This window comes from Diplotaxodon limnothrissa, linkage group LG3, assembly GCF_057381915.1.
Source record: "Diplotaxodon limnothrissa isolate DT_005_m linkage group LG3, D_limnothrissa_male_GT1.1, whole genome shotgun sequence".
NCBI lineage: Eukaryota > Metazoa > Chordata > Actinopteri > Cichliformes > Cichlidae > Diplotaxodon > Diplotaxodon limnothrissa.
This window is the reverse complement of record NC_140598.1, coordinates 21,568,612-21,580,261: the sequence shown is the minus strand read 5'-3', so window position 1 is coordinate 21,580,261 and position 11,650 is coordinate 21,568,612. Positions and strand designations below refer to the sequence as shown.

Below are 11,650 nucleotides of genomic sequence, written 5' to 3'. Positions count from 1 at the left end.
AATCTGCCTGGAACATCAACATCTGTTCTCTGGGAAGCAGGGAAAGCTGTGATGAGGTAAAATAATTTCATTTCATTTTAAAAAGAAAAAACAAAACAAAATATTCAGGGATTAGAAAAAAAACATGAAATCCTTCGAAGAAGCCTTCGTGTCCCAACAGGAACAGGAAATACTGAACAAACTATGTAAAACTCGAATTAAATGAAGTTATTAATAAGACAGTCAAGCAATAACGCTGGATTCACCGCTGACAACAGGTGAACTCCAGCAGGAATTAGACAGGCTATAGTGATTGAGGGCTTAAGATGCAAGAATGTGGAACATAAAAACACTCTTTATGATGTTTACTTTTTCTCCAAAACTCACAAACCACTCTCTCTGAGGTAATTATATTAATAAACTTTTTTTCAAGATTTTCAGATTATTCAGTATCTATACTTCTTCTGATTAATTGCTCGTTTCATAATTCTTCTACACCACTGCAGTCTGAAAATATAAACCCCCGCGTGTTATCTTAAAAAGCTACAAAGGACCGAGGACAAAGAAGGACTAGATCTGCCTAACTTCTTAGCCAACAGGCTTAGGATGGTTAAAACATACCCTTTCAGATGGGCCCTGGCTAGACGTAGAACAGGCTCTAACAATAACAGAGAGATTTTGGAACTACCATTTATCAGCTCAAACATCAAATGGCATCAATATCAGCTTCTTCCTGATAGCATGGTGGGAGTTTCTAAAAATGATGAGTCTTCATTAATCCCCTGCAAACATTCACCTATCTGGAACAAACCTGACATATTACAAAACAATAATATGATTAACTTCCCAGACTGCAGTTGTAAAAGAATTAAATACTTGGAACATATATTCTAAGGAACAGACTTTATTCCATCTGACAGACTAGCTATACAGTGTGGGATTAACAAGAATAGATTTTTAGAATATCAACAAATTAAATCTATAGTAAAAAAAAAAAAACAAACAAAAAGGAATTTAAGGCTAATGAAGTTAAATAACAAACACCATCACAATTCCTTAATCTTAAAACCCCCAAAGTACTGTCTAAAATATACAGGACAGTCTCCATAATAGATGAATCTTCCTATTGCAAAATGGGAAGCAGATTTATCAGTCAGTTTAGGCCAAAAGTTCTGGTCTCAGATATGCGTAAAAAGCTTTAAATTGATTAGAAATCCCAGTCTACAACCAATACTGTACAAAACACTACATAGAGTGCAATATACAGGTCAGTGGATGTTCAGGATAGTTTTTAACAACTGCTCACACTGTCACGGGAATACACCTAGCAACAAGGTGTATTAGGAGGATACAGATAATTGTCAGGCAAAATGTCCTCAGTTTGATGAAATAATCCCCTCCCATAATACACCTACCGTAGCACAACACTGGCTTCATAGACATTTATCCTTTCTTACTTGAACAAATTGATCTGTTGGAGGCTGGATGAGTCACTTTGGTAATACAACTGATAAACAGATGTCTTGCCCAGAGGTGTGTTATAAAACTGAGTTTTGAACCCCCCCTTAATGAAGTACCAGCTGATCTATTTGTTAAGGCTAGTGTTTATTTACGGGATGTTTGTGTATATATACATTGTATATATGTACTTTGACATTGGAGTTGTGTCATTTATTTGCTTCTAATTATTTTGTATTTTGAATACTACAATTGCAGTTTTTCCTCTTTATGTTTTACATTATTGTGCTAGTGATGTTAATGATGGTAACTGTTTTCTTCTGGGCTCACTGGTGGCAGTCAGTGTGCAGAGTCAGGGTAACAGGCTTCATGTTAGCACCCGGTTTGGTAGTGGAGTTATGGACAATTGAGTGCGATCACTGAGGGGCTCCATACTGTTCTGCATCCTCCATCTGTCCCCTTGTTTCCCAACTTAATCTTTAGCAGGACAGGTTGATTTGTTTTTCATATAATTAATAAAACCGTGGATAACAGTACAAATTCAATAGTGCTAACCCTTCTTCTTCAGAACAGCTGTTAGTAAAGCAAGTTTACAATGATGATTAACTTCAGCCACAAGATGGCAGCAGCTGGTCTGAGATCCTTTATCGGAAAGAACAATTCAACTCTCAGGTGTCATCAGAGACAGTCTTCACTTTCAGAGATGAATTCATGCCTGCACTGCCTTGTTGGTCGTAAACATCTTTTTCTTACAGAGAAAGCAAAGACAAAGAGGAGCCGGGAGGCGTGTAGAGAAAAATATTGGAGCTTTATTTAGTATCAAAGCGGAGCGTGTCATCCAGCTGAAGGAACGTCTCCGACTGCTTCACATGGAAACGTCAGCAGGACGTTTGTAATGACGGAGCTCGTTTCATCAGCTTGTTTTACTTCATTTACAGCAGAAGAACTGAAAGTGTGTGGAGGGGAAGGGATTTAAAGGAGCAAAGCGCTGTTTTTAGAGCCTTAAAGAGAAATCACATTTCCAGTCTGAATCCTGTAAACTTCACACGATGATCCAGCATGAACCTGCATTCACAATCACTTCCTGTGTGCTTTAATTCAACGTCTTTTCACCCCGCTGACAGTCTGTTCGTCGCTTCATCTGCACGTCATTAAAGCCCAGATTCATTTACTTTAAATGACTTTGGACCTCTGAAAATCTGAGAGCTAAAAGAAGAATTTACGAGGCCCCGTGAGACATTTGTAACTAGCGCTCACAGAAGATGAAGCTCTGACTTCTTCATGTGATTCATATATTTCCTGTTTCACACACACTCACAAAAAAGTGTTTTGGATGAGAGACGTGCTGCTGATAGACGCAATCTGCAGATTTCAACCCTGAGTTCAAAATAAACATTTTATCTGTAACTTAACTATTTCATTAATTCATCACAAATATAACCAATCACAGCTCAAGCAGGGTTTATTGTGAAGAAGACGCACTAAATGTAAGTGACAGTTACCAGAGGAGAGATTAGAGTAACAGCTGTGGTTGAAACTAAAGAGCTCCAGCAGAAAAGCTAAAATTGCTTCTTTAAAGTAAACGTTTGTCTTTAAACCGTTTCTAATATTAACACTTATGATATGTGACTGAATAATCAGCGGAATGAATTAAACGGCTCCTCAGAAATAAATAGATTTGTTCTTTTTGTTTGTTTCACATTTGAAACACTAAGTAATAAGCAGTCATTAAACAGCGGTTAGCAACAGCACTCGAAATCACATAAATCACTGAACTATTATTGACAAAAATACAAAATTCACAACAAATACACTCAATATGAACTGAAACTAGAACAGGTGTGTTAGACTTTTAATTTGGAAGACATTCTTTTTTTTCACATTAAAAGTCTTCCAGGCTGGGCTGCTCTTCTCAGGCTTCAATGTACAAAAGTTTAAAATCTGAGGCGTGCTGCATGTAAACATCTGTCTGAACCTTAACTTTGTCCTGTTATTACAATGATTCACAGTATGATGGCTGAGTCTTTCTGAGTAAATGAGCTCAGACTCACGAGGGTCCTAAAGACTGAGCGACGGTCTGAGAAAGGAGGCGCGTTCGCAGGATTTATGATTAATGAGCCGACAGCAGGAAGAACAGCGCTTTGTCCCTTTAAACCGGGGACTGAGAAAAGCAGCAGAGACGAGAGACAGCAGCTGGACGACCGACAGGAAGAGGATTTAAGACTTCATCTGACAGGAACCAATTATCAATATGTGATGGATCAGCTTCATCGACAGAGACGGGAGTAAACAAACAGGCGATGTGCTGCAGAGAGAGAGGGAAGAGTCCAGACTCCACAGGTACAAGTGTGTGTGTGAGAGAGTGTGTTGGGGGTGTGTTTTGAAGGCGATGTGCCCCTCCCTCCCTCCATCGGGCTCAGCATCTCTGGGGTCAAAGATCATCACATGCCCTGCCTGATGCTCTGGATGATCTGGAAGATGGCTGCAACAAACACAAAGGAGGCATTAGCAGCAGGTCACATGACACAAAACTAGCTCATCCGTAGACACAGAGAGACGCTGACACCTGTTTTCTTAAACACTCTTAAACTGTATTATTGCTCAGTGAATCAAACCTGGAAATTGTGGCACAAACGTTCAAAAAACAACCACAAACGACGCAAAGCAACGAGCCACGATCGCTTCCTGAGTTTTACTCCGAGGGCTGGAGGCCTGCCAGCCGCCTGTGTTTGTCACGTAACACTAGCTACTGTATTTTAAAGAAGATAAATGTTATGAAACGGAGGTACCAAACAACCGTGTGCAGCGGAGATAAGATCGCATGAATCATGTGACGTGTGAACGCGCTTGAAATGATGGCGAGGTGATGTGCTCTGTTGTTGGCTGCAAATGCAGAAGTCTCTGCGTTATCACTCTGCAGCTGCTCGTGTGGTTTCACACGTGTTCCTCAACAGCGAGCCTCCTCACCAGCTCGCAGTGGAGTCTTAAACAAGAACACTAACCGTCCAAAGACTCCGAGCGCACGCAGTCATGACGGACGTGTTTATAGCAACGTTTCTGTAAATGTACATAAAAGCACAGTTTGTGTTTCATAAGCTCCTCGAGTCTGTGAGGACTAACTATGAAGCAAAGACGCAGGGACACAGTGTGGTTTAGAAACCTGTCAGTGAAATAAGCACAGGTTTCCACCTTAAATGAGCCCGGGCTCAGAGCTCATTTAAGGTGGAAACCTGTGCTTATTTCACCGTCAGTGTTTCTTCAGGTGTGGATGTTCCTGAGCACACGCAGGATCAGGTCGGTTTCTAATGCAGCGCTGACACCAACATTCACACTGTGCAGCCAAATCCATCAAGTCATGAAACCTCAATGACGTTATGAACCACATATGATGGAATCCACAAACATCTGTAAGAAAGTTGTTACTGTTCAACTAACGCAGCCACCAAAGATTCAGCTTTTTTCAGCAACACGATGCCAAAGCACATTGTTGTAAAAGAGCCCAGCTGCTACTGACCAGCATGTAGACTTGAACGGTCGCCCACTGAACTTTATAAAACCCAACATATGAGCAAAGAGCTGCTTGAATCCTAGATAAAGTGAAAAAATGAAACATTATGGTTTCAAACCACAAGCTTACAACCTAAGATTATGAACACGTAAAGAGTTACGTTAGAAGAACAACGGCCACAGCTCAGTGGGAAACATGCTCCTCTATGTCTCCATCTACCTACACGGTTACCTTCCAAGATATGTGCAGATCCACCTACTGACAAACCTGCTGCATCCATCTACCAAACTATGTTCCCACCTACTTATCTACCTATATACCAACCCATATCCAACTACCATCATACCCTCTACCTGCCTAAAATCTACCTACATAGACACCCATAGGTGTCTCTGTACCTAAAGCCTCTCTATCTATGCACCTACCTGCCACTTCTACTTTGGCTCTTGGAGGAGGCGGACGCACTTTTCTCCTCTCCCTTATCTTCCCTGCTAGTTCTTATGTCCTTGTCTAGTCTCGTATCTTTTTTGTATTACTTTCCCTGGAACACTCTCTCACAGTCTGTGTCTAAAACCTAAAAGAGAATTATGGATTTGATCAACTGGTCTCTGAATGCTATTGACACCCTTTAACGAGAAGTCTGGGCTCGGGAGAGCCCGAGTGCCCTGGAGGGACTTTCCCTGCCGGATACACGATGGACGGGTGGCAGAGGATCGTGTGCCTGGCGGGACTGTCGATCGAGGACGCTGAAGATATCTACCTATTCGGAACCATGATAACAGGGTTCTTGCTGATCGGAGCTGGCTTGGCCCTGGCTTATCGGAGAATTAAGAAAGCGGAACCGGCTGTTCAAACCCCCACAAGGCTGCCCGCTGGGATTGGAACGACAGGTGCGACTTCTCAGAAAGGGCTCACTGAAGGCAGCATGGTTAAGAGCTTGGAGGCGCTTACGACTGCAGTGAATGCTCAGAATAACACCTCTGAGCGCATGTATGTTGGATTACATCAGGAAAGAATCAACTCAGAACAACATCTCTGGGCGGAGCTGGATTACACCTCGGATCAGTTGGCTGCGGTCGTGAGGTCTCAGAATCTGCTATGTGAGCAAAAAGAGTGACAAGACCACAGAATCGACGGCTAATAACATCACGGAGAAGCTCGCAGCTATTAACGGGAGACTGAGAGACCAGTGTCGGAGTGTTAAAAAACAGCTTGAAATTCTCAATTACCATCATAACCCAGCTACCCCTTCGGCGCCAGCTCAAGGCTGGAGCCGAACAACAACTCCCTGATAACGACTGTGTTGAGTCTGTTCCTTCCCATTCCCTACAAGGCCACCTGGGTTGGCTGGTAGACTGTTTACTTAGCCTGGCAGGGCGAAGGACACTGTCTCAGCTGAACTCTGGACACGCACACACATACATATACTGATACTGATAAGCACTCACTGACCTATCACCCTCCCTACCCCGGATCCAACGCCACCTCCAACGCTTACCTCCCCCATGATGTGGACATCGGGTCAGCTGGAGGCGCAGTCGAAAGATTTCAGCGGTCCCAGATCAGATGTACACACTGGGACTCTTTCCCATGTTGCTGTCTGTGTTTATTGTGTTATGGTGTGTTGATACCTGTGCATTCCTGTATTATCCTTTTGTGTTGCACATTTCAATGTTTTTTTTCCTCGCTACCTGGCCTGACCTGTCTCCCCAATGTGATGTTTGTATTGTATGTACGGCCGGCAAGGTCTGTCATCTCGGTTGTGGGCAAAAGACCTGCAACTGACAAATAAAGGCTATCTCATCATCTCTCTCATCTCATTATACCCACCCACCCATTTACCTACCTACTTAACTACCTGTGTAATGATCCATATACCTACCTACTGATATATGACTTAATCTACTTTACCAACTGTCCTGTTTATCTTATCCATAGGCATGTATTCATATACTTACCTATGGATAAGGATGGATGTGCCTGCCTATCTACTGAGGTATTACAACTAGAGACACCCCATTGAATTTGATGATCAGTGCTTTAATAGAGGACTCTTAATAGCTTTTTATCTTCAGAGGCTTTGATTGTGATTGCAGTAATAGTAACGATCGCAGTTAATCCAAAAAGTAAAGCAAACATGTTTCTCTCTCTCCAGGTTTATTGTCATGTTAACGAAGAGTGTTGAGCCTTGTAATACTTTTTATTCACACACATGCTCCAAAATAAATGTAGCAATCTGCACATGTATTTTTAGTCGCAAATGTGAAACTTTCACAATGTCCAGCACCGCCAGCATCAACTTCCTGTCCTTATTCCAGTAACTCTAATACTTCTTTTAGTATGAAACAGTCAAGTCTTCTGCTGCTGGCAGAAGCAACATTAATCTGCTTAATGAGCAGGAACATCACGGGAAACCCAAACCGGCTCTATGTCTCAAAGCCACGGCACAAACAGAGATTCTATTGTGACCTACAATTAAAAAACAGGCTGAGAAAAGCAGGAGAGCCAACTCCCATCTATTTAAAGCGACTGTTTTTTGACATGTGTTACCAAACGCTAATTAGAGATGGCAAGTCCTGACTGGCAGCGATAAAAGTGCAATCTGTCACAGGAAGACCTTCTGACTCCGTATCCTGCAGGCTGAAGACAAAACTTCTGGGGAAAAATGTGACTCAGAGTTTCGAGAGCTGATAGAGTTCTGCAGAAACGCCACAGAGATAGGATCAGCTGAGCGGGAAGCAGAGCCCGTCTGCATCAGCAGCTGTATCAACATCTGTATCACCTGCAGGGGAGAAACTCACCTGATCCACAAACCACAAAGACGAACAGAGCGAGCAGCCACGGGCCCACCGGAGACTTCTCATCGTTTACTGGCCGCTGGAAAACACAGAGAAACCACGCACCGTCAAAAGCGTCCCGTGGAAGCCTTTTGAGTTTTACTTCTACATAGAACTTGGTTCTTTTTATTCTGATGGTAATGATAACACCTCGTGGTGAAAACAGGCGTCTTTGGTGTTTTCACAACACTTCTCTTATGATACCTTTACACCGTTTACATTATATGCGACTTTGTTTCACACATTTCACTTGCTTAATCCTGAGATTTAAGCTTGTGCTTCATGAAGCCTCGTTTATGCAGCAGGGTGAGTAAAGTAGAGAAACACGAGGTGAGACAGTTCTAACTGGTTTGTCTACTGCAAGGACAGACGAGCTGAAAAAAATGACATTTTGTGACAGGTGAGATGGGAGTGTTGGCAGGTCAACGCTAAGAGAAAACCGAAAGTCTCCAACAAACCAAAGACAACCTGAGAAACCGAACTGTAGACAGGACGGGCAAACAGAACGTGCGACAGCCGCTGAATATTTCAGCTAACATCCCTGCTGTAATCGTCCCGTTTCAAAGACTTCTGCTAGCAAATGAAAAGATTTCTGTGGACAGTCAGTGTTTACTGTGTTCACCTTAACGTCTGGAGGTCATCATTACAGGGCCAAACCCTGACTGATGAGATCCATTCATGCCTCAGAGCTCCAAGCTCTGACCTTTGATTTATTTTAAACACTAGAACTTTAAAAATGTTTAAATTATGTAACCCTGTTAAAATAAAACCCGTCATGTTACCATTTGCAATATGTGGTACAACGGGAAGGCCACTTATACCTCAAACCGCTGAAGACGTCACGTTAATATAATAATGAACGCAGCGCTGGACATTAATGGCACACGTAGTTGCCTAGTAACGCACACTGTTTACATACATTTTGGCTGCTGTAACATAAGCTAAAGTTAGCTCGATGTGACTGAGCAGCAGGGACCATGTAAAGATGCCAGTATAGCCTCAGCATTGGTTGATTCACGTGGTGCTGCTTCAATGAAATATTCGTTGTGCCAAAGCAGTGCAAATATCACTAGAACTGTAATAAATGTATATTTAAACCATATTTTATGAGGGGTTTTACAGGTATTCAAACATCAAATACTTCTTTGTTCATCAAACAGAAAACACAAGTAGTTCTGTTGTACGGTGTGACACCACCAACTGAATCAAGGCAAACTGTGGTTTTGTCACAGTTGCCCACCACACACTGTAAATATCCTGAGCTAGCGTGCCTGCTGATGGCACGCAAGCTAAATGTCTCTGAATTTAAGCTTCAAAAGTACAAAGCTGGGTGTTTACAGATGTTTACTAAATCACATCTGTGGCTTCGAGTTCCTTGAGAATCGCTTCACAGTAAAAAATGTTAGGCTGACTCTGTGTGTGTCACACTCATAACTGCTCACACACACACAGCTTTGTGTGCGCTCAATGTTGTTACACCTGCCAAACCAGCCACTCTGCACCAGACTCCATTTAGAAAACAGCTCATTTAACGCTGCTCTCTGTCTGCACGGACAGAATCGAGCATCTGATCTTCATTTAAACGGTCCGAAGCCCTTTGTTAAATTCGGCCTGCGTGTGATTCCCTAACATCACCTTCTTTGACACAAATTCTGTTTTAAATGTGCGCACTGAGCTGCACGCCTCCGCCCACTCCATCTGTTTACACCTCATCACACAGAGGGGATGGACGATTAAAGCCCCCCAAAAGCTCACAAACAGCCGACAGCTTTATATGTTTGTGCCGATTGAACACCACAAAATAAAACTTTAATATATTAGAATAAAATCGTATTTCTATAAATTACAATCGAGCGGCGCGCTAAAACTCCAGCTTTCCTGAAGGACTCTGGCTCTCTTTAAGATGACACACTAAACAGCCACTCACAGTGCGCCAGCAGCGGGACCTCTGTTACTATCCCACCATTTCACTGGTTTTTAACAACAATTACATGCAGCATGATGGCGACTGTGATGGTAACAGAGCTCCGTGGCTAACTTAGCGAGCTAGCTGTTTCCTGGATTCGACTCTAAATAAATCAAATAAACGTATTTAAATGCTCACTTCTACACGAACATCACATCTACAGACCACACGCCGGCCACAGCCCACGGGCTCTAAGTTAACGGGTCAGCCGTTAGCCCTGGTTTCCCTACCGACGTTTTCTGGACGTGTCCCCGCTGTGTGATCGTCTTGCTGTGTCGCTCGTTTGCCACTTTCATCCGCTGCACTGCCGACATGCTTCAGGCTTATTGACCGGTGCGGACCAGGAGGACGGAGGAAGAGGCGGGAACAGCCGGGATCCAGAGGCAGGAGGCTCGCTGGTAGCGGAGGAGAACGTCCCGGAGGAGAGGACAGTCAGCTCGTTCTGTTTCCGTGTTACCGTCAACGGTTTGCTTGATGTTAGCTGAGCGAGCCCTGACCCCGGAACTACTGACCTCGTCACGTGACAGGGAACAGCCAAATGTCTGCATGCTGCCCCCGAGAGGCGGGAACAACCTGTGGATGTCAGAAATTTCACCAGAAATACAAAAATAATTATATATTCTTAAAAAACGTAGAAATATTCAAAATAAATGTAATATTATTAAACAATTACTGAAACTGGTTCAACATGAGGAAGTCTTATGAATGTTTGCAGATGATGTTTTGATCTGTTGGGAGAGAAGGGAGCAGGAGGAGGAGAGAGAAGAGGAAATAAGGCAGATAACATGTGTGAGGATGAGGCAAGTGGATAAAATGAACGTGCGAGGAGTAAAAGGAGTGACGTAGATGAGGTTCCTGGGGTCAACCATCCAACTGACAGTGTACAAGAGAGGTGAAGAAGAAAGTGCAGGCAGGCTGGGGAGGATGGAAACGAGTGTCAAGGGTGATTTGTTACAGAAGCAGCAAGAGTGAAACAGAAGGTTTATAAGATGTTAGTGAGACGTGCTGTGATGTTTGGTTTGAAGACGGTGGCACTGATGAACAGACAGAAGGCCGAGCTGAATGTGTTAAGAACGTCATTGGGAGTGATCGGGATGGAGAGGATAAGAAATTAGGAAGAGCAGTTTGGAGACAAAGTTATAGAAGCAAGGCCGAGATGGTGTGGACATGTGCATAGGATGTTAAAAATGGAACTGCCGAGCAGATAAGATGCACTGTGGCAACTCCTAAAAGGAGGATCCAAAAGAAGAAGAAGAAGAAGAAGAAGAAGGAAATCACTTTGAAATGAGTGGTGATTAAATTCAAGTTTTAGGTAACCTGTCTAAAAATGTATTTCTTCTTCTCAAGTTTCAACTTAGACCACCTTAATAATAATAATAATAAGAAGAAAAAGATTATCTTTTATTATTTCCAGTCTTTTTCAGTGTGAATGAATGACATTTTCTCTAACAATGTAATGATATGATCATTTTTGTATTTTAACCTTTAACCGGTAAAATTATTAACGCGTCACACATTTTATGATGTGTTCCATACACCACCAACACCATGAACCATCCACTGATGTAAATGGCACTCTGTTCAGAAAATCCTGACCAAAAAGAATTATAATTAAGAAAACTTGGTATTTGCACAAGATATTAATATCTATCCAAAAGAACTTCATGATCAACTTTTAATAGAGCTGGTCATATCACTGACTTCAACTAGAAGCTTCAAATTATGAGATAAAAGAGAAAAACTGATAAATGAAAAGTGGCAGTGGACTTATCATAAGAAAGCTTTAGGAAATATGTAAAAGGAAGTCAAGTGATGTGTTCACTGTCTGTTTCAAAATAACACTCCAACAACAGTGACACAACTCCAGTGAACTGTTGCTTTCATTATATGTTTCATAATCTT

The 11,650-nt window shown here is 42.4% G+C and overlaps 1 protein-coding gene across 1 annotated transcript; it reads right to left on the bottom strand.

Moving 5' to 3' along the window:
* Window positions 1–2,245: 2,245 nt before the first annotated feature.
* LOC146634908 (stress-associated endoplasmic reticulum protein 1) lies at window positions 2,246–10,182 on the bottom strand. The gene is made up of 3 exons (XM_085343642.1): window positions 9,979–10,182; window positions 7,747–7,822; window positions 2,246–3,919 (listed from the first exon to the last, which is right to left on the bottom strand). The coding sequence occupies exons 1-3, from the start codon at window positions 10,060–10,062 to the stop codon at window positions 3,879–3,881; spliced, it is 201 nt and encodes a 66-aa protein (XP_085199768.1). The 5' UTR covers window positions 10,063–10,182; the 3' UTR covers window positions 2,246–3,878.
* Window positions 10,183–11,650: the final 1,468 nt, after the last annotated feature.